This window comes from Phyllopteryx taeniolatus, chromosome 13 (assembly GCF_024500385.1).
Source record: "Phyllopteryx taeniolatus isolate TA_2022b chromosome 13, UOR_Ptae_1.2, whole genome shotgun sequence".
NCBI classification, from domain to species: Eukaryota; Metazoa; Chordata; class Actinopteri; order Syngnathiformes; family Syngnathidae; genus Phyllopteryx; species Phyllopteryx taeniolatus.
The window spans coordinates 10,174,343-10,202,342 of NC_084514.1; the positions used below are offsets into that span (position 1 = coordinate 10,174,343).

At 39.2% G+C, this 28,000-nt stretch overlaps 2 protein-coding genes across 19 annotated transcripts in view; both read left to right on the forward strand.

Moving 5' to 3' along the window:
- tnika (TRAF2 and NCK interacting kinase a) overlaps window positions 1-19,105 on the forward strand; it is a 68,107-nt gene extending 49,002 nt beyond the window's left edge. For 7 of the 18 annotated variants that reach the window (XM_061795615.1, XM_061795617.1, XM_061795620.1 and 4 more), the window contains 18 exons: window positions 29-126; window positions 846-961; window positions 1,987-2,084; window positions 2,191-2,214; window positions 3,292-3,360; window positions 3,902-4,008; window positions 4,930-5,032; window positions 5,110-5,247; window positions 6,340-6,436; window positions 6,537-6,707; window positions 6,786-6,929; window positions 7,561-7,695; window positions 7,776-7,876; window positions 9,192-9,341; window positions 11,469-11,486; window positions 13,375-13,534; window positions 14,744-14,883; window positions 15,665-19,105. In XM_061795615.1, coding sequence (XP_061651599.1) covers window positions 29-126; window positions 846-961; window positions 1,987-2,084; window positions 2,191-2,214; window positions 3,292-3,360; window positions 3,902-4,008; window positions 4,930-5,032; window positions 5,110-5,247; window positions 6,340-6,436; window positions 6,537-6,707; window positions 6,786-6,929; window positions 7,561-7,695; window positions 7,776-7,876; window positions 9,192-9,341; window positions 11,469-11,486; window positions 13,375-13,534; window positions 14,744-14,883; window positions 15,665-15,748 — 1,953 coding nt within the window. In that variant the 3' untranslated portion in view covers window positions 15,749-19,105. The remainder of the gene's footprint in view (window positions 1-28; window positions 127-845; window positions 962-1,986; window positions 2,085-2,190; window positions 2,215-3,291; window positions 3,361-3,901; window positions 4,009-4,929; window positions 5,033-5,109; window positions 5,248-6,339; window positions 6,437-6,536; window positions 6,708-6,785; window positions 6,930-7,560; window positions 7,696-7,775; window positions 7,877-9,191; window positions 9,342-11,468; window positions 11,487-13,374; window positions 13,535-14,743; window positions 14,884-15,664) is intronic. The other 11 variants (XM_061795616.1, XM_061795626.1, XM_061795631.1 and 8 more) reach the window with 4 other exon arrangements.
- A 1,165-nt stretch (window positions 19,106-20,270) lies between these two features.
- Window positions 20,271-28,000, forward strand: slc2a2 (solute carrier family 2 member 2). The gene is made up of 12 exons (XM_061795635.1): window positions 20,271-20,491; window positions 20,564-20,659; window positions 21,866-22,074; window positions 22,695-22,819; window positions 23,988-24,103; window positions 24,187-24,349; window positions 24,660-24,766; window positions 24,848-24,928; window positions 25,144-25,248; window positions 25,952-26,053; window positions 26,119-26,322; window positions 26,844-28,000. Exons 1-12 carry the CDS (start codon window positions 20,477-20,479, stop codon window positions 27,048-27,050), a joined length of 1,530 nt encoding a protein of 509 aa, XP_061651619.1. The 5' UTR covers window positions 20,271-20,476; the 3' UTR covers window positions 27,051-28,000.

Here is a 28,000-nt window from a genome sequence, read left to right on the forward strand (position 1 = left end):
GGATGAACCGTCCCTCTGGATCCCCCAGAGGACCACCTCCATCTCCCCAGCCTTGGCCAGGAAGAACTCCCCCAACGGAAGCGTCGGGTTGGGGCCTCGCACGGGCTCTCAGCTCATACGAGCAAGGTAACTTCGACATTAGCCTTTGACCTGTATGCTGCAGTTTTATACTCCATAGTCTCCACTTCGTCACAGCAGCCCGTTTTCCTTGTTGTCCTCAGTCTCCCCTCGTATCAAATGTATCATCAGTGGATGCAAACCACTGTTGGTGGGACAGATGCTAATCTAAGCTTAGCCTTTTATTTTGCCTTGGCTATGGACACTGCAGCTTTGTACTCCACAGTCTCCACTTTGCGTGCTGCCCTCAGTCTCCTCATAGATAAAATTTGTCACTGTGGACTTAAACCACTGCTGGTCACACAGATGCTAACGTTAGCTTACCCTCTTGCCATGTCTAAGGTATGAATGTTGCAGTTTTATACGCCATAGTCTCCACTTTGATTGCTGCCCTCTGTCTCCTTTTGGATCAAATGTGTGTGAAAGTAAACTGCCGCTGGTCGCATGGACGCTACTGTTAGCTTAGCCTGCTAATTTGTCTTAGCTATGAACGCTGCACTTTTATACTCCACAGTCTCCACTTGGCTTTCTGCCCTCCGTCTCCTCTCGGATCAAATTTGTCAACTTATGTGAACGCAAACTACTGCTGGTTGCACACAGGCTAACTTTAGCATAACCTGTTTTGTTACCCTCGCTATATACGCCACAGTTTTATACTCCACTTTTGAGGCAGTTCTCCATTTTCTTGGTGCCCTCAGTCTCTTCTTGGAATTTCCCCCCCCCTTTAGTAACCCAGACCTGCGCCGTTCCGAGCTCTCCCTGGACGCCATGCTGCAAAGGACGTCCTCTAACTCGTCTTCGTCCTCCTCTCCCTCGTCCCAGGGAGGCTCAGTCGAGAGGAGAGGTGCGTTTTCTGTGGCCAGATGTCCCAGTACATTTGTCCAAACACTTTTTTTATTTTTTTTATTATTATTTTTTTTTTTAAGTGTCTGTGTGTGTGTGTGTGTGTGTTAAGCCGTTTTTCCATCTCTCAGTTCTGCTCGGTTCAACTTGTCCGACGTGACCTGTTACAGTCAGTCAGCCTCTGGGGCGAAACAGGAAATGAGAGAAGAAGAAGATTGATGGAAGAGTAGAGGGAAATGTCAAACAAAAGGCTGCAGGGATATGTTAAGATATGCATGGATCTCCTTCTGAAAAGACACAGTGAGAGATGGGACAGCTTTCCCTGCACCTCTTTTTTTTATTTTATTTTATTTTATTTATTTATTTTTTTTTAGTAGGATGTTTTTTACTAAATCTATTGCACTTGTGATTTATGTTATGATAGAGATTTGGAAGAATGTCAGACAAAGAAAAAAAATCATTTACTCTTACTGGCCAAATAAAATGAATGTATTTACATATTTTCCTTTATGTAAATCTGAAATTTTAAAAATGAAAACATTTTTTTTTTTAAAAAATGGACCTAACATTTTAGTTTTTACTTAAAAAGGAAGATGTTTTTTTTTTTTTGAATTTCACTTTTTTCCCCCAACACATTGTGTTTTGATTTGTATAAGAATTAAAGAAAGCACAACATTTAGATTTGCGTTTTTATTGGACAATGTCATATTACAAAGCCCATTTTAATACCACCACGTCTGGTGTGTATTTTTCCCCATATATTTCAGAATAATGTATTCAGGAATTTATTTTTCGGTTTTTAATCCTATCTTTTGAATTGTTTTGGGAAGTTTAAGTTTACGAATGAGAATATTCACAGGCAACAGTTTTTTTTTTTTTTTTTTTTTTTTGTGGAAGGCTGGAACGGATCAATGGCTCCTTTCGAGCCCGGTTTAATGTCAATTTTAGTTGGTCAATTCAGGTGCCCCCGCAATTTATGTGAGTGTCAATGCGGTTTAATTCAATGCATTGTTCTCTCTCCATCAGGTCAGAGCAAACAGGAAGCATCCTCGTCGGGAGCCAATCAGGAGGCCCAATCCAAACAGGAGGCGGGCCCTGAATCCAGCAGACCCAGCAGGCCTGCGGTGAGTCCCGACACACGAACGCAGCGCAAACTATTCTGGTCCACCGTGAGAAAGCCTGTGGCGAACCTGTTCTCTGCCTCTCTGTCTGTCTCCCCCCATCCTTCAGAGCTATAAGAAAGCCATAGATGAGGTTAGTGAGCCCCCCTTTGCCTCAGTCGTGAGGCCCCCCCGACCCGTGACCCACGACCCCCTTTCCCCTCATGTTACGCATACACACAGGTGCGCACCTGAGCATCTGTGAATATCTGGGTCATTTTCATATCATTTCATCAATAATGGTAAAGAATTCTCCTTTGGAAAATCAATTCATTTAACAGATATGTGTATTTGAATTAATGGCGAATTTGTTTCTAAGAAAAACAAATGTAAATAGTATTTTTCAAACTTTTAATGCTAAAAATGCCTTGACCGTTTTGTGTCTCAAATGAAGTTTCATGCTTTGCAAAATGTTTTCTGAAGATACTAATTCAATGTTTGGGTGTATAGGTTTTTTCTCCTCTTGCTTAATATGCATTTCCCATGAAAACTAACGCAAATGCATCTTAGTGTCTTCAGTTTCTTTTGTTTGTTTGTTTGTTTCTTGTACAAATGCCACTGTTGACGAGGCAGCTATTTGGCATTCACACGATAGCAGACAGAAAAAAATAAATGTTATTTCTGAGATATGAATATGTATGAATTTGTACTGCGCGACTTTACCTTTATTTCGATTGTCTAAAGACAAGAGTGCGATGGGTTTAATGAATGGTTAGGATCATTTATTTATTTATCTCTTATCTGCTGAGTTTCAAGAGCAAAACCTAAAATTTGTCTGAAAACATTTCTTTTTGAAAATGGGACTTTAAGCATTCACTGTTGTAAAACCAAGGCGGCATTAAAAAAGGAATAATAATAATAAATGAAATTAACTCATTGATCAAATGATATGAAAATGACCCATCTTTCACCCCCCGCCCCCGTCGTGATGGTTGTGGTCAGGTGGAAAGTTGGTTAGCCGGATCACCCGTCGGCGTGCATGGCCTGTCAAGGAACCCGTCGCACCTCTTCCACGACCAACCCCCCCCCTCGGTCGTCCGTTCACTATTGACAGAAAAAAAAAAAGCTTTGACGATTACCTACCTGGCACAAATGTTCGCGAGGTAACTAACGTGTGGCGGTTGAGTTGAGGTGTGGGAAGAGTAAATCAACTTTGGCGGTCTCCCTTCAGGACCTCAGCGCTCTGGCGAAGGAACTCCGAGAGTTGAGGGTCGAGGAGGGCAGCCGGCCTCCAGTCAAGGTGGAGTGTCAGCATCGCGCAAAGAAGCAAATGATGGCTTTCGCGTTCTTTTTTCAATACACTGTGTGTTTATTCTGATTATTTTGCTTTCTGTTTAAAAAAAAATAATAATCTGGTAAAATACTGTACATCTTTTTTTTATGAATTTTAAAGCAAAGTTTATTTATTTATTCATTTAGGATTAAAAAAATATACATTTTTTCCAGAATTAAAATGTTTATTCACCTATTTTAAATATTTGTTTTCTTTTTGCATTAAAAAAGAGAAAATATTATTAAATTTAATGTCATATATGTGTGTATATATATCTATATAATCATAGTATAATGAATATTTATTTGTTCTTGTTCTTTATTTTAAAAATGTTATTTTGTTTTTTGTATTAAAAAAGGAAAAGATGAATTGTAGATATTTTTTGTAGAATCATTTTCAGTTGTTTACCAATGACACTGAACTTTATTTTTTAACTTTTGTATTTTTTAAATTCTGAATTGTACAAGTATTTGATGTGTATTTGTGTTGGCCGTTTCCGGCGACGCAGGTGACGGACTACTCGTCGTCCAGCGAGGAGTCTGAGAGCAGCGACGATGACGGCGAGACGGTGGGACACGACGGCACCGTGGCCGTCAGCGACATCCCTCGAATCATGTGAGCTGGCCCAACGCTAACCCCCCCAGCGGGGGCCCCCTCCCCCCCTTCCGTCCCCGTCCCCCCCTTCCGTCCCCGTCCCCCCCCCCTCACCGCCTGCCTGTCAGTCTGTCAGTGTTCGTTTGTTCCGCACGTTGTTGGTGGAATATGCGGCCTGTCACGGTCATTTTGACATTTTAGTGTGCATGTGTGTGTGTCTGTGTTGTTTTGTGTGTGGGTGTGTTTGTGTGTGGCGACTGTGTTGTGTGCGTGGGTATCCCTGTGTGTTTGTATCAGTGTCCATTTGTGTGTGTTTGTTTTTGCATTTGTTTTTGTGTGCGTGTTTGTGTGTGTGGGGGGGGGGGGGGGGGTTTGTGTGTGTTTGTGTGTGGCGACGTGTGTGTGGATTTGTTGTGTTTGTTTTGCATTTGTCTGTGTGTGTGTCTGTGTGGGGGGGTTGTGTGTGGTGTTTTGTGTGTTAATGTGTGGGGACTGCCTAGATTGTGTATGTGTCCGTGTGTGTGTGTGTGTGCATGTATGTGTGTGCATTTGTGTGCTTTTGTTTTTCTATTTATGTTTGTGTGGAACGTTAATGTATGTCTGTGTTGGTGTGTTAGGTGGGGTCATGCGGGACGTGTGTGTTAGTGCGTGAATGTGTCTATGTTGGTGTGTGTTGATGTGCAATTATGGGTGTGTTAGTGAGTGTGTATATGTGTGTACATGTGCGAGTATGTCCATCTTAGTGTGTGTGTGTGTGTGTGGGGGTCCATGTGTGTTCAAATTGCATGTGTGCGTTTGTGTGTGTTGTTGTGCGCGTGTGTGCTGTTGTGTCAACAAGTGAACCTCATTTGAATATGTGCAGTGCCAGTGACTTGTCACTGTCATTTGGACTTATTTATAATATTTTGGGTTTGTGTGTGCGTGTGCGCGCATGCGCTGCAGGCCAGCTGCGCAAAGCGGCGTCGAGTCATACGGAGGACTGAGCGAGGCCTCCCCGGGTGAGGCCTTCAGGAACTCCAAGGACGGCACGCTGGTGATGAGAGAGGTGCCCGCCGACGGAACGCGTCACCGGCGACAACGAGAGAACCGCTGACCGTCTTCCGTCTTCTTCGCTTCCTTCAGGCCGACGAGAAGAGGCGAGGCGGCCGCGGCGAGAGCAACGGCTTCGGCGACCACGCCAACCTGCCCGACCTGGTGCGGCGGAGCGGCTCGCCCCCGGCCGCGCCCGCCGCCCTGCGAGAGCTGGGCGACCTGCCCGAGGTTGTTGAAACGTATCCAGTTGTTCCATAAAGCAGGAATTAGTGCCTCGTATTTATGGGCTGATCATATAATAATATGAATGCGGGCAATCCAACTGTATTCATTGTGCACATTTAAAAGCTCGCTTAAAACACCTCTCAAATCATCTTTCTCAATTGAAGTCTTTCTTTGCAGAGGATAAGGAATATATGTCTCTGAGTATTGTTACATTGTCTGTTTTGTGTCACTGCACCGTTTGTGTTCAAATATCCGCTGCTCAAACGGTTGTAACAGCACGACTCTCGATGCTATTTGTTAGCCGTTTATTGCATTTTCCATTACATGTTAGCATTAAGATAGCAGGGGCAATTCTGAAGGCAAAGTTGTTTGTTTGTTTTCAATACACAAGATCGAATTTGACTCTTAATAATGGCTTTCCAGTTCTAAATTTTATTTTTTTCTATTTATTTTTATATGTATTTTTAATTCAAATTCACATCACTAATCCAAATCATCAAGACTAAAAAAAAAGACTAATTAGAGTTTAAATAAAATCCAAATTTTAAAACGGATCTTTAAGTTCATTTCCATCATGAAATTGTTTTGAAATTTTAAAGGCTGTTGAATTTTTTTTAGATACAATTTATTTTAAATTCACATGCATGTAAGTAATCCAAGAAAAAAACAGACAAATAAAATGTACAAATATATTTAAATATTTATATTTATGACATTCTATATATTATCAAAGTTGTTACAAAATGTTATATTATGAAATCACCTCCACGTCAGTAATCAGACATGAACACAAAAAAAACATTTATTTCATTCAATTGACATAAAGGCTTTAGAAAATATAAATATGTATATTATGAATAGGATTTTATGTTATATTAATAAAATATTTAATAATAATAATTAAATACAATATATTTATTCCAATGTAATAAGAGTTATTGTTCTAATATATTTTCTTCGATGGTTCTTTGACTGTTAAACAAAAACGTAAGCCATATCAATGTTTTTAATTTAAAAAAAAGTAAAATAAAATTACATTTCTCAACATACATTAATTTGAATAATTCTAATTTGATGTATTCTTCTGTCTTGCAGTTCGGTCTGGGCGGCTGCAAAACATCCTTCACGCCGTTTGTCGACCCTCGTGTCTATCAAACGTCCCCTAGCGACGAAAACGAGAACTCGGCAGCCGGTGAGCGTGAGCACGCGCAGGCGTTCGCCTGCTAGCTCGTCATCCCAAAATGTGTTTGTGGCGCCGTCATTAACCGTGCACGTCATCTTTGTGGCGGCAGCCGTGTTCGCTGACGAGCTCCTGCGGCAGGAGCAGGCCCGGCTCAACGAAGCCAGGAAGATCTCGGTGGTCAACGTGAACCCCACCAACATCAGACCGCACAGCGACACGCCCGAGATCCGCAAGTACAAGAAGCGCTTCAACTCGGAGATTCTTTGCGCCGCGCTCTGGGGTACGTCGATCGCCTTAAGCTCCACCCCCTTCCGTAATTTGGGCTCTTGACGCTCGTGATATGTTTGCGCGCGTTCAGGTGTGAACCTGCTAGTGGGGACGGAGAACGGCCTCATGCTGCTGGACCGAAGCGGCCAGGGAAAAGTTTACAACTTGATCACCAGGCGGCGTTTTCTTCAGATGGACGTGCTGGAGGGCCTCAACGTGCTCGTCACCATATCGGGTAGGTCGGATAGTTCCCCGTCATCTTTTTATTCGTGTTTGCTTTAGTTCTTGTTCTTTTTTTGGTTCATCCTTATTTTTTTGCATCTATTTAGAATTTATTTTTAGTATGTATGTCGTTCGTTCTTTGGCGCCTTGAGATACGAGTGACGCAACTTCGAGAGTTTTTCGGCACACAAACTCACACCTCACAGCCAGCGGCAGTTTGGCAAAGAGAGAATTTACTGCATGCTTTTTAAGAATAATTTCATTCTTCAAAAAAGAGGCTTCAAGCTGTTTAATGCCACGCTCAATTGACGTTTGCTGTCAAACTAAAGATAAAAACAGAGCGAATTGCACACTGCGTAGTTCGGACAACCAAACAACGTTGCCTTAAGATCTCGCTAGCGCGAAAACACAAACAAAAGTTTGAGAGCCACTGTATTACGATAGCACTGGGGAACTCGCTGACAACACGCTCCACTCCACTCCACAATTGTATATCATCTGAGAGACTGTGTACGTGCCTCCCAGGGTGCTGCTTTTTTGGTTAGCAACAGTTCAAATGGGATTTTTTTTAAATTTTTTTTTATTTATTTATTTATTTTTTTACATTCAAATGTAGCTCTCACTATTTTTGTGTCCATTCTCAGGGAAAAAGAACAAGCTGCGCGTCTACTACCTGTCGTGGCTGAGGAACAGGATACTGCACAACGACCCGGAAGTGGAGAAGAAGCAAGGCTGGATCACCGTCGGAGAGCTGGAGGGATGCGTGCATTATAAAGTTGGTAAGCGTGAGCAGTACGGACGCATATCGTCACTGCGCACGAGGACCTGAGAATGCTTCTCGTGTGTGTCGTTGTTTCAGTCAAGTACGAGAGGATCAAGTTCCTGGTGATTGCGCTGAAGACCTCGGTGGAGATCTACGCCTGGGCCCCCAAGCCCTACCACAAGTTCATGGCCTTTAAGGTACCCCACAGCCATCGTTCCCGAGTAGTAGCAGCCAGCGCAAATGCAACTCACTTCACAATAAGCAGCAGGGTTTTTTCTTTTTTTTCTTCAATTCTCCAAAAAAAGAGACTTAAAGCTGTTAAATGTCACCCCCCCCCCCCCCCCCCCCCCCACTTGAATTTACTGTCAAACTAAACAAGACAATTACACCTTGTGGATTTAAAAGAACCGAGCAACTTTGCCTTAAAATTGTCCTCGCTAGCCTCATGCTAACACATAACGGGGAACGCCATAGACTGGCTAACAGATAGTATCGATAGTTGTGGTGCTATCATGCTTTAAGCGGCGGATGTTTGAAGACAAACGGTGGAGAAGCTAATGTAAACAGACAATATCACAATACTCTCAGGCATATTTTCTTTATCCTCTGCAAAAAAACGACGATAATTTACAACTGTAATTGTAAATTATTATTTTTTTTATTATTATTACTTGAACTCCCATTTGGATTTCACGCGTGCCCGAGATTTTAAATGAATGTTTTTAATAATTAAAAACAAAGCAACAACATACTATTAGTATTTTTACTTAAAAGCTCATTGAGTTTCACATTTGACAGACATTTTAATTATTTTTTTTCATTGAAAAAAAATGTGAAATGTTCCCATTTTGAGTTTCACTCCTGCCAGTTACTTAAACAATAATTGCTTTCTTTTAAAATATTTGTGTTCTTTAATTAAAGAAAACTCGATTAAATTGGCATTTTTTAAAAACAGTTACATAATTATATTTCTTATTTTAAAAAATAAATAACTCATTTTGGGGTCCATGCCTTTCTATGAATTTTATTAATCTTTTTGATTAATCTTTTGAAAAAAAAAAAACTACATAACATTTTTATGAATTTGGACTTGTATTTTTTAAATAAAAAAAATCATTAACAGTTTAATATGTGCCAGACATTGGAGTAATTTTTAAAAATGCGTTTAACAGATGGCATGCTGGACGACTGGTTAGCACATCTTAGTTCTGTGGTTGGGGGTTCCAATCCTGGCTCAGGCTTTCCTGTGAGGAGTTTGCATGTTCTACCCTATGGAATCAGATTTGTGCCAAAAACATTCAAATAAAACTTCATAAATTGCAAACAAAACAAAAAAAGACTTTGAGAGATATAATCTTACCTCATGCAAAAAAATAAAATTTTCGAAGCAAATGCTATTACTTGCCATGAAATTATCTTTTTTTTTTTTTTTTTTTTTTGCTCTCGATGACAATTTTCGCATTTGCGCCGGCCACCGTCTTAGCATCACGCCTTCCTCTCTGCCTGTCGCAGTCGTTTGCCGAGCTGCAGCACCGTCCTCAGCTCGTCGACTTGACCGTGGAGGAAGGTCAGAGGTTGAAGGTCATCTACGGCTCCAGCGTGGGCTTCCACGTCATCGACGTCGACTCGGGCAACCCATACGACATCTACATCCCGTCGCACGTAAGTTAACATCAAAGAGTCGAGTCCGTTTTAAAATGACGCTGCCTGCTTTGAATGGGGAAAAAGTAGCTCCATCTGGTGGACACATATGGGAAAAAAATAAGTACGCCAAATTGAAACCTTAACATAAAGGATTGCATTCGTTTATGGTCAAATAAATGTGCGATCAAAAAATGAATATCATTTGTCAAATTCGTCTCGTTCGACACGGCCACCTTGCGGTAAAAGGTGCAAAAAATTTACTGCATGCTTTGAATGCCATCTGGTGGACAAATATTAAAAAATTAAGTGGTCCAAATAGTCATCTTAACATAAGTGATTGCATTACTGGATCAAAAATGGCTTTCAGTTGTGCTTTTTTTTTTTTTTTTTTGTCTCTAGAAATAGAAAAAAGAAATTTGTGTAGGTTAGCTATTTTCAGCAAATTGAAGAAACGGCACGAACACGTCACCCGTGCAAAGAAGGGCACAAAATGGAAATGTTAAGAGTTTCAGTGAATCCCCTTCCACCCTCGAGTGTGTTGCATTACGAGGGGGAAAAAAAAAATAAATAAAAAAAAAAAAAGCTGTTCTGCTGCGGCTTAATGTTTTGGCTCGTCACGCTGCCGTTAGGCCAGCGCGAGGGCAATCATCACTCTTAACTATTTGTCGCTTCATCGGTGGTCGCATGCGGCGCGCTGATGCGGTTTTAGCGCTTGCTCGCGGGTGGGCTCAGGCTTTAGTTTTGTTTTGAAGCCATCCGTTTGAGTGACAGCTCGGCGTTTCCTATTACAATGAGGTTTCAAGCCGTCACGCAGTGCTGATTGGGTTTTGGGTTTTGCCTGCGAGGACGTTTTATACTAGTTAGAGGTGTAACCGGCATGATAATCAGAGAGCTGTCTTTGGGTGGAAAAACAGTTTTATACCTCCCAAATTAATTATTTGTTTTAAATTAGAAAAACTATGAGACGTCAAATCCAATGGTTAAAAAAAAGACTGCATAAAATATTTTTGGAAACATTTAAACTTTGAATTTTTTCATAAATACAAAACACAATTCCATTTTGATTTTTATGCATGCTAGATTTTTGAATGTTTTATTAATTTTAAGTTGGTTTTTAGTTCCCCCAAAAAATCACAAAATCCCATATTAGGTTTCATCTCGTTTATTATTTTCTTTTGATTAAAAAAAAAAAAAGCATTCATTATTAATTACATTTTTCGAGATTAAAAACACTACTTAAAATCACATTTTGAGTTTCATATCTGCCCGGTAGAATTTTATTTAAAAAAAAGTAAAAATAAATTCAGTGTTTTGTTTTTATCTTAATATGTAAAATCCCAAGTTGAGTTGCACGCCACGTTTGTTTTAATCTTTAATAAAAAAAACTGCATCAAAACTTTTCAAGCTTTTTATTAGAATTTTTCCTTTAGTAAAAAGAACTACATCAAATTTGTATTTCTTTTTTTGTATTAATATTTAAATAAAAAGTTTAAATCCTGTTTTGAGTTTGAAGCCTGCCAGATAATTTTTTTATATAAATTAGCAGTTTTATTAGATTTGTATTTGTACAAATACATGAAATCCCATTTTGAGTTTCATGCCATTTCTATTGCATTTTTTTCTTTAATAGAAAATATGTAAAAATTGGTTGGTTTTATTGATGAATAAAACACTACTTAGAAGTGAAAACACTTGAAATCCCGTTTTGATTTTATACTTTTATTTTCTTTCATTTAAAGAAAATGTACAGTTTCACATTAATTATAATTTTCCTTTAAAAAAATACAATATATACCTAATTACTTTTTTATTATAAAAATACACGACCTAAAATCCTATTTTGAATTTCTGTCAAGTGTATGTTATTTCTTATTTTAAATGTTCAAATTTAATAAAATACGTAAAATCCCATTTCAAATTTCACACCGTTTACTGTAATTATTTTTTAAAAAAAAATACAAAAATTCAAATAATCAGTGATTATTAAAACATTCATTCATTCAACATTTCATGACTGCCTGAAATTTTCGCCAAAGGAAATTGAATTTGCGGCACTAAAATGTCAACCCGGCACATTATTCACATAACGCCTCCTCTCTCTCTCTCTCTTTCGCTCCTTCCCCGCCAACTTTGTTTTTCTTTCAGTGTGCCAAAGAGACCAAGGTGACAGGCTGCCCTCCTCCATCCACCTCTCGTGTAGATTTGTCTAGCTTGTGCAGATTTGTGTAGCTCAGTAACCGAAAAGCGCCCGAGTTGCTGCACAGCGTTGTGCTACTTTACGTGTAATAATAAGTACTGTATGTGATGAAGCTCATCTCGCCTTTAAAGCACAAGCCTAGAATTTCGGAACTGTGTACTAAGAAGAGAACTATATATGAATAGAACATAACAATACAATAATGTAGCATATATATATAATATATATAATATATATATATATAATATATATAATATATATATAATATATATATAATATATATATATATATATATATATATTATAAGAAACTCTTATATTTCAATCCCATTTTGTTTTTTTATCCTTGACAAATTTGTTTTTATGAAATTGGCAAATTTTTAAAATGTAAAAAAAAAAATCAGCAATTTCAAATCCTATTTTTAGTTTAGTTCCTGAATAATAATGTACTTATTTTTATTAAGTCAGCAAACAATTTCAGATACCAATTTTACTTTTATACCTGAAAAATTGTAATTTTGTTTATTTTTTTTGTTAAGTCAGCAAACAATTTCAATCCTGTTTTGAAAAATATTGTACTCATTTAATTTTTCATTAGTTTTTATTTGTAGTAAGCAATTTTTAAATCCCATTTTGTTTCACGACTGCCAAATATTTTATTTTCACATTTCAAGCCGTAGTAGCAATACAACGTATTTGTATATAAATATAACATTTTTATTCAGTTAGATCTTTTTACATAAATAATTCAAGTGCAGTAACATCACATTTCTACTATTATTTTCCATACCAAACCTCTTGAAGTGTTTTCCGGGATGCATGAAAATGAATAACTATAATAACTAATATGAAGTGTGGTGGGCTGAGATGAGTTTCGTCGTCGTTCTGTCTCTCAGTCGTGCGTGTCGTACTGATTTTGTCCTTTGGTGTTTCAAACTGTGACGTTTTGGTCTTTTTTTTTTTTTGGGTGGGGGTGGATATTCTACTAATTCCTCCGGCGTTGCTTTTTTATATTTGCATAATATTTATGTTCATGTTGAGATTTGGTTTTTAGCATTTATAATCACCAGGGGGATAACGAACACGAAATGATTGAAGTTGAACATAGAAACCAGAGAGCTGTCCATGGGTGGAAAACAAGCAATTATGGCAGTTTCACACCTGCCAAATATTAAATAAAAAAAAAACAACTGTATTTTTAATTTAATTGAAAAAAAACTGCATACAATTTGTATATTAAAAAAATCCAATTTGTAAGTTTACATTTATATAAAAACCCACTTTGAGTTTCATGCCAGCCAGATTTTTATTTTTAAAACATTTGGTGTAATTTTTCTTCAATTTAAAAAAAAAAAAAAAAAAAACACACACACACTTTTTGATTATTATTTTTTTTTTTAAATGATAAAACTTTACCTAAAACCCAATTTTGACTCTCATGCCTGCCATATATGATTTTTTTTTTTTCAAAATTTCAAAACAAGTAATTGTGAAGCGTTGGAAAAGATGGACACAAATGTGAGCAGTTGCCTGTGTGTTAGACTACTTTTGGGCTGGAGCGCCGTCTAGTCGTGAAAAACACTCAATGGTGACGCTGAGAGAAAAAATAGCTGCCAATAAAAACCCAAATCCATCTTTTGATGTCAAACCCAAACGTGTATTACAACGTAGGAAGCTTTTGCTGCGCTTATGCGGCTGATACGTCAGCGTCAACAAACACGCTTACAGGGGATTAACCCCCCCCCACCCCCCCCCAAAAAAAAAAATTAAATATGGCTTTAAATACCCTAGTGGGATATTTTAATCGGATAGGGATTACGATGACATTTGACAGGTTTTGGTGTGTGTGTGTCAGATCCAGAGCCAGGTAACGCCGCACGCCATCGTGGTGTTGCCCAAGACGGACGGCATGGAGATGCTGCTGTGCTACGAGGACGAGGGCGTCTACGTCAACACGTACGGCAGGATCACCAAAGACGTCGTGCTGCAATGGGGGGAGATGCCCACCTCTGTTGGTGAGCTTGCCCCCCCCCCCCCCCCTCGCGCGTGTTGTTGTGCGTACATATTGGGTGTTTTTTTTTTTACGTGTGCGTTTGTGTCGTTGTGTTTTTTTGTTGTTGTTGTGTATGCAGTTTAAATAAATGTATTTGATTTGATTTATTTTGTTGAAATCATCTTTGTGTGTATGCAGGCATTTGTGTTTGTGTTGTTGTTGTGTGTGGATTCTACTGTAACATTTTTGAGTAATATAATTCAGTTACAGCATCCATTTGTCTTTTCATTTTTTTTTTTTATAACCTTTTGCTGTCCAAATTCCTCTTACGCACATGCACACACACTTTTAAAAAAAATAATTCTTCAACCTATAGGGGAAATTATTGGAAATTAATATAGTATATATAAAACAAAAAGACATTGTGAAAATATGGAAAGAAAACTAAAAACACCCCATTATAGAAACTAAGAGAAAAGAAAACATTTATTTGGAAGGAAAACATTTACTTTAAACCCGACCGCTGCAATAAGTTAAAATCCGCTATATAGAAATAGCTATAGAAATATGTAAAACAAATAAATAAAAGAAAATGTAATTTTTTTTTACTTGTAATTGTTTTGGGTTCTTCAAACCCACTTTTAAAACAATAGACACACAGAAATACCCATAGAAATACATACCAATACAAATATGAAAAAATATATATATTTTGAATTATTATTTTTTTTTTAATACTTGAAATTGTTTTATGGTCTTCAAACACACTTTTAAAACAATACACACACATTTAAACAGTATATATATTGAGAGAGAGAGAAAGCAAGAGCAATGGATAAAGTATAAAAATTATAAATATAAATATATATAATATAAAATATCAAAATGAATAACAGGTACAGTACAGAAAATAAGGTGTTTGGATCCCGGAGAGAGTACCTGTATTATCAATTAACTTAACTGGTTTAAAAAAAAAAAAAAAAAAAAAGTAGTAGTAGTTGTCGTAAAAAAGCATTGCGCAATAATAATAAAAAACGTGAAATACGAGACTGTGAAGTATGAACCGTGATATATCGGGGGTTTACTGTAACTGTAAAAAATTCTTCAAAAATTTCCCGCAAACAAAAAAGTACGACACGTTCAAACAATGTCAAACGCTTACATAAGAAGCTGGTATTTGTATTTTTGTACGTGTCGAGTCAAGTTTCTTGTTTTCCTTTTTGCGCCGCAGCCTACATCCACTCCAATCAAATTATGGGCTGGGGCGAGAAAGCCATCGAGATCCGCTCGGTGGAGACGGGACACCTGGATGGAGTCTTCATGCACAAGAGGGCCCAGAGACTCAAGTTCCTGTGCGAGCGCAACGACAAGGTACGCACGCATGCTACAACACACTGCTAGTTGTGATCACAGTGGAAGTGTCACATGTCGGTTTCCATGTGTGGCAAGCTTTCCAGTTATACCAAACTTTTCGAAAGTGGGGTAAAAATTAAGAAGGTTATTAAAGTTTTGGATCAGGATCAGAACAAGAACTTTGCTGAATATGACTGTAGCCCTCATAGGCAGTACTCACAAAACCGTTGAACCCTCAGTTCACTGGGGGAAAAAAACCCAAACCGATTGTCGTAGGAACGAGCCCTCAAAACGCTTCAGTAGGCACAGCGACTCGATCCCGTAGCGTCGAAGCGGCAGCCCGGTGGCGTTGAGCAGGCGGGACCCGTGGCGTTCAGCAGACAGGACCCGTGGCTTTTCAATAGTAAATCCGTTCGCGTCCAAAAACAGTCCAAGCATCCGTTCGTCCATAAAACAGTCCAATCATCCGTTCGTGTCCAAAAACCAGGTCCAGACCCCCGCCCAAAAAAAACTCTCACCCTCTGGTCCCGCATCTCCCGCTCTTCCTCCCCACGACTCACCTCCTTCCCCCAATCCCATTGGACCACCACCCCTTCAATCAATCATTAAAACAAGAAAAAAACCCTGAAATGTTCACAGACCCCTCGGGACGCAGGACACCCCAGTATCCATCCACACAAAGAACCAAACAAACTTTTAACTAGTTTTCACAACAGCAATTCAAACAAATACAGTTTAACACATTTTAGTCAGTACACTACATGACGATAACTTCTCTTTCTCTTCTCTCATTGGTCAGGTGTTCTTCGCATCGGTGCGCTCGGGCGGCAGTAGCCAAGTATTCTTCATGACCCTCAACAGGAGCTCCATGATGAACTGGTGATGGCCCCGCCCACTTGGTCCAACCTCGCTCTCCCGTTGGCTGTTGACATCCTCCTCCTATTTGCACACTTTGCCTCTTCCTCTACCTGTTGTGCCGCCGGCCTTGAAACGCAACACGGCGGCGGAGGGACCACTTGATCTTCTTCTCCTCATCCTCATCCTCCTCTTCTTCCTCCTCCCTCCCTCCCGCCGATTCAAAAGATGACGTCTGCGTCCCTTTAAGAAGAAAATCGCACACTTCCAGCCCCCGCGCCCTCCACTCCGTCTCCTCTTTGTCGTATTTCCACTCTTTAAAGGTGCTGCATCAGACTTCAAGTTGTCAATCAACAAAAAGCGTCCGTGTGAAACTTTACCGCACACGCCTGTTTCTGTCAACATTTTGTGTGTGTGTGTGTGTGTGTGTGTGTGCTCCGAGTCCCGCTCCGAGATCAACGTCGAGGAGAGCGGAAATGAAAGTCAGTGATGGTCGTTTTGCTCTTTATAGCAGGAAGTCGAAAAAAAGTGACTTGCGCTACAATTGTAACACACCGCTACAGAATACTTTTATTATTCTTCCACCATAGATTATTATTTGGGGGTGTCAGGAACAGGAACATCGATAAAGTGACCTGCGATAGAAAAAAAGAAAAATTGCTGAAGTCACCTGTCAGGAACAAGAACCTTGCTCAAGTCAAGTGTTAGACAATGATTTTACTAAAGTAACCAGTCAGGAAATAACAACTCTGGGAAGGTCACTCGTCCAGGAACAAGAACTTTGCTACAGTGTCAGGAACAGAAACTTTGCTGAAGTCACCTGTCAAAAAACAAGATCTTTAGAAAATTCGCTTGTCAGGAACGAAAACTTTGCTGAAGTGACCTGGCAGGAACAAGAACTTGAAAGGATCAGGAATCTCGCTAAAGTCACCACTAAGGAACAAAAACCTTGCTAAACAAAATTTTAGGAAAGACACACAAGAAACAACAATTGTGGTAAAGGAACCCGTCAGGAACAAGAACATTGCTTAAGTCAACAGTCAAAACTTTGGTAAAGTATCATGACAACAACTTTGTCATGTGAAGGACAAAAACGTTGGTAAATCCATCTAACAAGAACAGGAAATTTTTAAAGTCAACTCTCAGAAATAAGAACTTTCCTAAAGTGTCAGAGTCAAGAACTCTGCTAAAGTAACCTGCAGGAACAAGAACTTGAGTATAATGTCAGGAACAGGAATTTTGTTAAAGTCAGGATTAGGAACTTTAGGAACGTCACCAATCGGCAACAAGTTGAGGAACGACATCCGCTTAGCTTTAGCTTTGCGAAACCACTAGTCAGGAACAACAAAACTGGGAAAGTGCTCTGTCACAAAAATTTTGCTAAAGTAACCAGTCAGGAGCCAGAACTTTAGGAAAGTCACTTGGCAGGAACAAAAACTTTGCTGAAGTCGCCTGTGAAGAACAAAAACATCGGTAGCTTCACCTGTACCTGAAATAGCTAATGTTTTCCAAAGTGTCAGGAACAATAACTTTGCGAAAGACACCTGTCAAAAACAAGAACTTTGCAAAAGTATCAGGAACAAGTACTTTGCTAAAGTCACTTGTGAATAATAACAACTTTGGAAAATCTGCCTGTCAGGAACAGGAACACTGCAAATGTCACCTGTGAGGATCAATAAGTTGTTTAAAGTGTCTGGAACAATATCCTCGTTAATGTCACTTGTCCACTGTTTTGTTTTTGCGTTACACAAACACACCACCAAAAAAAAAAAAAAAAAAAAGTAGCCAACTGTTCGGCCTTCATGCTCGGCAGAGCTTCAAAAAAGAAAATGTGTGGCGGGAATACATTGCGGGTGGTCAGCTGCCGTGCGTTTTCTTTTTTTCTTTTTTTAAGCTGCGTTGGGTTCGCACCGAGCGCTAACACGCTAACACAGTTCTTAGTGTTTTGTTCATTATCGCTAGTGAAGATGAGCTAACAAACACCTCAACCATGTCGTCGTGTACTGTACTAAAAATGGCTGTAGATGCACAACAGGCAAGCTAACGTTTTAGCAATAAAGAGCCCAGCGGTCTTCCCTCTGTGCGTGCGTGTGCGCTTGTTATTTTTTTGTTGTTGCGGTCATTCCACTGAGGACTCTCAAAGACAAATTAAAACCACTGTAATCTTTTTTTTTTTTTTTTTTTTTTTTTTGTGTGTGACTGTGTTACTTTTTCTTCTTCCTGTTTTTATTTGAAAAGACTAATCGTCCTGTTTGGGGATTTGTTTTGTTTTGTAAAAGAGACACTGGAAGAGAAATAAATGTAAGAGTAGAGAAGGGTTGCCTTGTGTAGTTGTTGTTTTTTGCAACCTTGCGAAAAACACTGGCTGGGAACAATTGATTTGGTTAAGTAACCTGCAGGAACAATAACTTCACTGAAATCACCTGTCAGGAACAAAAACTTTGCGAAATTGACCTGTCACGAACCACAATTTTGTGAAAGTCGCCTTTCAGTAACAATGAATTTGGTAAGTAACCTTTTAGGAACAATGACTTTGCTAAAGTAACCTGCAGAAACAAGAACTTAACTGAAATCACCTGTCAGGAACAAGGAATTTGTGAAAGGCAATTGTCAAAAACAACAACTTGGGTAAAGTTTTGTGTCAGCAGCAAAAACTTTGCAAAACTCACCTATCTGGAACAGGAACTTTTCCGAAGTCTCCGGTCACGAAGCAGAACTTGCTAAAGTCACCTGTTAGGTAGAAGAACTTTGTCATAGTAACTTGCCAGGAACAGGAAGGAAAAAAATTAAGGTCTGAGCAAGAACCTAGCTAAAGTCATCTCTCAGGAACAGGAACCTTGCTAAAGTAACCTGCAGGAACAATGACTTTGCTAGCGTAACGTGCAGAAACAAGACCCTTCCTGAAATCACTTGTCAGGAACAAGGAATTTGCCAATGTCTCTTGCCAGGAACAGAAACATAAACTTTACTAAGGTAGCTGACCGGAACAAGAACCTAGCAAGTAACCTGTCAGAAATAGTAACGTTACTGAAATCTCCTTTCAGGAACAAGGACTTTGCCAACGTTGTTTTCCAGGAACAGGAAAAAGAACCTGGCTAAAGTCACCTGTCAGGAACAAGAACCTTGCTAAGGTCATTTGTTCAGAAAATTGTGTGTCTGTGTGTGTGTGTGTGTTATTGTCAGTGTGTTTGTCCATTCCGCCCATTACACTGAGGACTCTCAAAGACGAATAAAACCACTGCAGTCTTTTATTTTGTATTTGTGTGAGTTCATTTGTCTTTTCCTGTTTTAATTTGAAAAGACTGATCTTCCTGTCTAGGGATTTGTTTTGATTTGTAAAAGAGAACCTGGAAGAGAAATAAATGCCATCGTAGAGCCATTCTCACTATGTGTGTGTGTGTTTTGCAAGCATCAGACTTTGTTCACCTTGTGAGTGTATGATTAACCAGGCAGAGTCAGCTACCGTTTCTTTTTTTTTTTTTTTTTTGCAGCCTTTGTTGATTCATTCTGACAGCACATTGCATCCTAACGTTTGTGTTCACTTGGTACATTTCAGCCCCTATTTTGACTTTTGTTTTACTTTTGATTATACTGTGATTGTATGCTAAGAGTTATACATCTATGTTTGTGTGCTAGTGCATGGTTCTGAACTAAAGTCACCTGCAGGAACAAGGACTTAGCAAAACTTGCCTGTCAGGAACAAGAACTATCCTAAAGGAACCTGTCAGGAACAAGAACTTAGCAAAACTTGCCAGTAAGGAACAAGAACTTTGCAAAGGTCAACAAGAACCTTACTGAAATCACCTGTCAAGAACAATATTCTTGCTGAAGTCACCAGCCAATAATAATATTGATAAATTAATGTAGGGAACAAGAACTTTGGTAAAGTCACCTGCCAGGAACAATAACTTGGCTCAATGTATGTGTCAGGATCAAGAACCTTTGTAAAGATCACTTGTAAGGCACAAGAACTTTACTGACATCACCTGTCAAGAACACCATTCTTGCTAAAGTTACCTGCCAAGAATAATTACATTGCTAAATGAATGTGTCGAGAACAAGAACTTTGCTAAATTAATGCTTCAGGAACAAGAACTTTGCTAAATTAATGTACCGGGACCAATAACGTTGGTACAGTCACCTGCCTAAAACAAGAACTTTGCTAAATGAATGTGTCAGGAACAAGAAATTTGGCAAATTTTATTTGGCAACGTTACCTGTCAGGAACAAGAAATTTGCTAAATTAATGTAAAATTAGGAACAAGACCCTTGCTATAGTAGCTTCTAAGGAACAAGATCTTTGCGCAGGTAATCGTCAGAAACAAGAGCAATGCTAAAGTCAACACCTGCAGGAACAAGAACCGAGGCGCTTTAAGCACCCTCGCCAGCGACTGAGCTTGGGTCAAGGCGCTGGTTCATTTTTTGCTTTCAAGAGGAATCGGGAAGACCAATCGTCAGGCAAGCAAACAAACGATATCTCAGAACTGAATTACTGAGAACCGTTCCTGAAATCAACCGTTTTTTTTGTTTTTGTTTTATTCTCTTTCCTTATTGTAACTAAATGCAACATATAACGTTTGTTTATTTCATGCATTTCTGCACACAATTTGTGCGTGTTTTTGTCCTTTTTATTCCGCTGTGGTTTTGTTTGCTGGAGATGTGTGTGCGTGCGAACACCGGGGCTGGTCAATGGTCATTGATCATTAGCTATCCTCCATCCTGAGCGCTGGCGGTTGACACTCTTGGACTCTTGATAATGGAGTCGGGAAAGGTAAGCTTACATGCGTCCAAGCTGCGTCATTGTCATGTAAAAAATTGGTTTCAATTTCCTTTTTCCCCGCAGGAGCTGACGGTTACATTGGCGTTTGCTGTCTTGACGGCAGCGTTGGGCTCCCTGCAGTACGGTTACAGCATGGGAGTCATCAACGCGCCGCAACGGGTGAGTCTGGCCTCGTCTTGCACGTCAGCTTGCGCGTGGAAGGTCAGCAATGTGGACATTGGCCGCGTTGTGTGCATTGAATCACCATTTGAAAGGTTAAAAACAAAAGAAAAACTTTTTTAGATTAGCTGCAGAAAGAATTACATTGGTTGCATTTTATAGTTATTTCTTTGATTTTTATTTTTTTATTTTTTTGTTCAACAATTTTTCATTGCCTAAAACGCACTCAAAAGGCACTTTCATGATTTTTTTTGAATATTAATCAAATTACAAAAGACACTTTTTATCATTTCATTTGGATTTTATTTTAGTTGATTTAATTATTTGTTTATTTTGGGGGGATTTATCTATAATTTTAACTCAATCCAGTCATTTTTATTAAATCTTAGATTTTATTATATACATATTTTATTTTATTATTGTTTTGGTTCAAGGTCATACTACATCTCTTGATTTATTTTTTATTTTTATTTGTGATTTAAATTTTAAGCAACTTAACACATTTTTAATTTCTAATTATTTAATAAAAATACATTTTATATTTTCAAAAACACACCTTTCAGTTTTTACTTTATTTTCATGATGTAAAATTATAGTCAAATCAACAAGACTCAAAAATACACGTAAAAGCCGCTTTCTTTTTTTTGTAGTTTTTATTTTATTTTGAGTTTTTTTTCAAGATTATTTTATTGCTATTTTGGTAAGTAATTGGGGCTCTATCTATACTTTTAAACATTAATCAAGTCATTATTATTTTTTATTTTATTATATTACATATTGTATTTTTTTAAAATATTTTTGTCTCAACATTTTTTTTTTTGCTTGCTACGGTTTGGTTTTGATTCTGTAGTGTTTATGCATTTCATTGGTATTTGATTTAACTATTTCTATTTCTTTAAATTATATTAATTTTGGGGTCATTTTTTTTCTGGCTTGATCTATAATTTTAGTCAATCTAAATTGTCTGAAAAATGCACTCAAAAGCCAGGTTCATGATTTGATTAGTTTATTTATTTATGTTCCTTATTTTTGTGTGTGTGTGGGGGGGGGGGGGGGGGGGGGCTGGTTTCATCTATAATATAAAATAATAAAAAAATGTAAAAATCAAAAATGTTATCTCTGTTGTACTTGTTCTGTATTAGGGATTTATTGAACAATGTGCGGTTGTAGTTTGCATTTGTGACTTTTGCGCTTTTTGCGTGCCAGGTGATCGAGAGACACTACGGGCGCTCGCTGGGCGTGCGGCCCCTTGAAGCCGCCGTGATGTCGGCAAACGGCAGCCTCCCGGGAGACGCCGCGCAGGAGCAGGGCCACCCGTCCGTGGTCATGTACTGGTCTCTGTCTGTGGCCATCTTCTCCGTCGGCGGGGTGCTCTCCTCCTTCCTGGTGGGATTCGTGGGAGACCTGAGAGGCAGGTGAGAGAGGAACCGCGGAAGTCACCGGTCAGGTATAAGAACTTCACGAAAACGGAATACGAACTTTGCCAAAGTCAATTGTCGTGAACAAGAACTTTGCCAAAGTTAGTTATCAGGAACAAGAACGACAGTATGATGTTGCCACCAACGTCATCTCAAAATCGTGTTCAATCACTATTTTAAAACGCTAAAAAAAAAAAAAAAAGGCTGACTAATTACGCTGTCATTCATTCAAATTGTATAATACGGCGCTAGCTCTGTGGTGTTAGCGGCTAGCAGAGAGTTTACGGTTGGCTCTCGACAGCCGGCGGATTCATTTTCAAAGGGAGTTTAAAGGGCGAAAATGAATCTGCACACTTGTAGCCTGACACAGTTGCAGTTCCTGCCGATCTATTTCAAACAAACCAAGCTTACTCAAATGTGCTTTAAACAAGGCGACGCGCTACTGTAGTTGTGATAAATTATCCTGTTGAATTCCTATTGCACAAATGCAATATCAATCGCCTGTACTGTGTTTTGACTGGTGGTGTCACGGAAAATTAATTCCTGCAAAAAAAAAAGTTTGGGTTTAGTTGCACTTGAAGTGTGTGTGTGTGTGTGTGTGTGTGTGACGCACGCAGGGTGAAGGGCATGCTGATGGTCAACGTGCTGGCCGTGGCTGGCGGCCTCCTGATGGGACTGTGCAAGATTTGGAAGCCTCACGTCATGGTGATCGCGGGCCGCGCCATCATGGGCTTTTACTGCGGTAAACTGCCGATATCGCTCAATCTTGATTTGGGAAAACACTCCAGGCAAACGAAACAAAGAAGAAATGTCATAAGCTTTTTTGTTTGTTTGTTTTTTTTTGTAAAAGTGACTATCAGACGAAGTCCCTCTTTGGAAACAAAGTTGTCATATTACAACTTTGTTACTCTGAAAAACACAAATTTATTCTTGTACAATTGTGACTTTTTTCTTCTTCTTTCACCTCATTCAATTACAGTATGTGATAATACAACTTAATTCATTCTTATTTTCTATGAAAAGTACAACTTTTTAGTCTTAAAAAAAATAGACTTTTTCCTGGTAGTATAATTTTTTTTTACTTTGGTTGAAGTGTAGTTTTTCTTGTACCTTTATTCTAATAACTTGTCTTTTACGGGAAAAATAACACTTTATTGTCACAATTTCACAACTTTTTTTCTCGTAACATTACAACTTTATTCACATAGCATTATGAATTTATTTCTCATGAAATTGCGTTCTCATCATGTTACAACTTTATTCCCGTAATACGATGACTTTTTTCTCTTGTGAAATTTCCACATTTTTTCAAGTAAAATTACGACTTTTTCTCATATTACAAATTTGTTCTCGTATAAAATTTAATTTTTTTTCTTGTAATAGTGTGTTCCAACTTTATTCCATTAATATTACAACCTTTTCACCCCTCCCCCCTCCAAAAAAACTATCCTCTTAATAATACTTTTTTCCTTTGAATATTACAAGTTTGCTCACAGAAGATTTGTGACATTTTTTTCTTTTATTACAATGTTATTCTTGTAAAAATGGACTTCTTTCCTCGCATATAGCATAACTTCTTTATTTTTCCTGAGTGAAACTTTTTTTTTCTCATGATATATTGTACTGATTTATTCTCATATTATGTTTTCCCCCAGAAGAATAAACTTGTATTCTCGTCACATTGCAACTTTACCGTAATAGCATTATGATTTTTTTTTTCCTCATGAAATTGCCACATTTTCTCACAATATTACAACATAGTGTTCTTGTTACCACATTTTCACCACCAAAAATAAAACTTTATTTTCATGATATGAATTTTTTTTTCTCTCGCCATATTATAACTTTATTCATTTTAAAGTGCGACCGACCGAGTTGCAGTGTGTGTCCGTGCGTTTGTGTGTTTTCAGGCTTGACGTCTGGCCTGGTGCCCATGTACATTGGCGAGATCGCACCCAAAGCTTACCGAGGAGCCCTGGGGACTATCCACCAGCTGGCGATCGTCATCGGCATCCTCATCAGCCAGGTGGGGGCGGGGGCACGCCGGGCCCCGCGCGCACGACGATTCCGAGACGTAACCCTTCGCCTGCGGCCTTTGTGACTCCGTAGGTCATCGGCTTGGACTTCATCCTGGGTAACGATGACATGTGGCCCCTGCTCCTGGGGCTCTCGGGGGCCCCCGCCGTGTTGCAGTCCCTCCTGCTGCCGCTGTGCCCCGAGAGCCCGCGCTACCTCTACATCCTGCTGGGCAAGGAACTCGAGGCTCAGGAAAGTAAGGACAGTTCAATCAATCCATCACGGGAGGTGCAGGTATTATTTATGTCCACTTGGGGTCGCCATCCTCACGTTCTACACTGTAGTATCTGTGAATGGAGAGTTGGCTGACTGTTAATTGGCTGAAGTAAACGGCTTCCGGTCCACTCCCACAACAGACGAAATCTGCGAAGTAGCCACCAAATCTTTATTTTACCCTTTACATATATTTTAAAGCTTTGTAAGAACAATAAAAAAAAAATAAAAAATCTGCATTGCTGTGAACCGCGATCATTATTTTGATCATACTTTGGCATGTTCCGTCGCAGGTCTGCATCGCTTGAAGGGGGCGTACGACGCGTCGGCCGATCTGGAAGAAATGCGGAGGGAGAAGGAGGAGGCGGACAAGGTGGCTCGGGTCTCCATCTCGTCTTTGGTTGGTCTCTGACGCTGAATTTTTTCACACATGCACTTTTCCCGCATAGCTCGACTTGGATGTCGTGTGTTCTATCCCAAGATGTGCTCGTCGCTGTACAGGCGCCAGCTGTTTGTCGCTCTCATGATGCACTTGTCTCAGCAGCTGTCGGGCATCAACGCGGTGAGTCACATCCAACGGCGTCAACCCGTTGTTCAGCCATTTTGCTTTTTCTTGAGCTTTTCATGGCTTCCTCCGACTCGCTCTCTCATTACTTCCCGATCGCTTGTCTTGAAAATCCTTCAGACCGAGCGTTTTTTTTTTATTGGTTTTCGTGCTTAGCTTTATTTTTTACACTTTTAATAATGCCGATATCTGTCCATTTTCTGCCGTTGAAGATTTTTTACTACTCCACGGCAATCTTCTCCGGGGCCGGCATCAGTCAGCCCGTCTATGCCACCATCGGCGTCGGCGCCATCAACACCATCGTCACTCTGGTGTCTGTAAGTGACTTTTGTTATGTTACAGACTTTTTCCAAAATGGATTTAAATTCATTTTCCTCTGTCTAAATTCTACACACAACACCCCACCGTGACAACGTAAAGAAGCTGCAATGAGAAATAAAATACTCTCGCACAAAAACTACTCGATATCGACACAAATCCTACTCTAGCACAAAAACTCTTCAGTAATAATGAAAAAAAAAAATTACGCCATAACAAACTAATTGATAGTAATGCAAAATAAATACTCTGGCTCAAAATGCTTGAGAGCAACACAAAAACTACTCAATAATAACAACACGAAAACTAGTGGATACTGATGCAGAAACTACTCGATAAGACAAATGTTATTCAATAATAACAATCAATGCTATAATAATACTATAATAATCAACGCTAACACAAATACTACTCAATAACACAAATGCTACTTGATAACAAAAACTACTTGATAACAAAAACTACTTGATTATAGCACTATCTGTTAACCCAAATGTTATTTCTTAGTATTTTATTTTTAATAAACCTGTACACATTTAAAAAAAAATATATATATATATATATCATGTTGTCATTATGGGATGTTGTGTATAGAATTTTGGGGAAATAATGAATTCATTCCATTTTGGAATAAGGCATAAATAAACATAACGAAATGTGGAAAAAGTTCCAAGCAGTTCTGACACGACTTTGGCGTTCCAGGTGGCGCTAGTGGACCGGGCCGGCAGGCGCACGCTGACGCTAACCGGCCTGGCCGGCATGTGTTGCTGCGCCGTTGCCATGACGATCGGCCTCAAATTCCAGGTTTGACCAATTGTGCCCTCGGAAAGTGATATGAATACCACCGGCGTTACCGCCTTCTCTTGCAGATGGCGTACGCCTGGATGAGCTACGTTAGCATGTCGGCCATCTTCCTTTTCGTGGCCTTCTTTGAGATCGGGCCCGGTCCGATCCCGTGGTTCATCGTGGCCGAGTTGTTCAGCCAGGGCCCCCGGCCGGCGGCCATCGCGCTTGCCGGCTGCTGCAACTGGACCAGCAACTTCATCGTCGGCATGACCTTTCCCTACATACAGGTAGGATTCGTCATGCCGCATTGTATTGCATCTCCAAGTTGTTGTTTTTTTTTTTTTCCCCAAACGTAGCCCAGATAAATGCTTGACATCTATACCGTGTGAACTGTGTACTGTGGTGCCTTGAGATACGAGTGATCCTATATATGGGTTTTCCGCTTAGCTCATTGCTTAAAAACAAAACAAAAAATGCAAATTGCCATTGACAGGCTAACAAATAGCATTGGTGTCGTGGCGTGATAACCCTTTAAGCAAAGGATATATGAATACAAATAGTTTTGCAACACGTGACAGACAATATAACATTATTCACAGGCATATATTCTTTATCCTCTGCGAAGAAAATAAACTAATATTACAGCAGTATATTGACGAGTTGTGAACATCTCCATGTACATCCATGTGTCTGTGTTATACTGCCACCAGGTGGCACCAAGTTGTACACACCAGAAGGAGCCACGCAATCACAACGAACGATTGTGACGCTCCACTACCCTTAACTGTGCGACATTCTGACTCCTCAGAAATGGCTGGGTGCGTACGTCTTCCTCTTGTTTGCCGCTCTGCTTTTGGGCTTCACCGCCTTCACGTACCTGCGAGTGCCGGAGACCAAGGGCAAGAACTTCGAGGAGATCGCCGCCCTGTTCCGGAAGGGCGGGGAAAAGGTGCCGCCCGACGCCAAGAGCGACGACGTCGAATTGCAGCAGCTCAAAACACCGACGTGCGCTTGAGCGGCCGGCCGTTAGTCATTTGGTGATTCGCGCATCGGTGCTGCATCATATTCCATAAACTAAAGAATACCATTTCTTTATTCTTTGGGAATATTGAAGAGCTTACTCTGTAATGTAATGAAATGAATTATGCCGACTGTGAGACTGAAAAAAAGTTTAACTTAAATAATAGAAGTACAAAATGTACAAAATTTTGTGACTGGAATGGTTTGTAACGGTTGAGAAATGTGGAATGAAGAGATAAATATCATCACTCTTGGGCAGAATTCTCCATTCTGTTTGACCTAGCAGCCGAACAGGTCAGGTTAAAAAAAGAAAACAAAATTCATAAATTATGCGTTTCTTCTTGAAACGTTAGTTTTTTATTTGTTCTCTCAAAGTTATGACTTTAGCCTTATAAAATGTTGTCTTGTCTGTTTTGATTTTACTCTTTTAATAGTTTGACTTTATTCTTGTATTAATACTTTTCCCCTTGTATTATACCCCCGAACCCAATTTTATGACTTTGTTCATTTAAGATTTTGACATTCTCATACTACTAATACTCTTGAGTAAATGTATCATAAGCTATTACGCTTGTAGTCATGTTGTTGTCGATGGGATGTTTACATTCTATTTGCTTCAGTATTGTATTTTTTTTTTTTTTGTCATTGCGAGTGTTGTATTATGTAATGATGAATTGTTTTGTCCCAAAGCATTGTGTTCAATTAACTTCTGTTAATCATGACGCGACTACCTCATTGTGATATTATTTTTGGGCGCAATTACATCTTTCTCGATTTCCTTGTTTGAACCACACAAACAAATGTTTTACCAATTGCTTGATCAGTTAAAACTAAATTGATAGTGAATAAATTAATACATTTAATGAAATAAATTTTGGGAAAAAAATAATACATTTTAAGTGACCAACTGTATGGAAAACTGCAAAATAAACGCAACATACTGTA

What these genes read in the sequence shown, in the direction of transcription:
- slc2a2 (XM_061795635.1), top strand. An exon ending in TCGGCATCCTCATCAGCCAG is followed by an intron (nt 24,104 to 24,186) that starts GTGGGGGCGGGG and finishes GTGACTCCGTAG; the next exon opens with GTCATCGGCTTGGACTTCAT. An exon ending in GGAACTCGAGGCTCAGGAAA is followed by an intron (nt 24,350 to 24,659) that starts GTAAGGACAGTT and finishes GTTCCGTCGCAG; the next exon opens with GTCTGCATCGCTTGAAGGGG.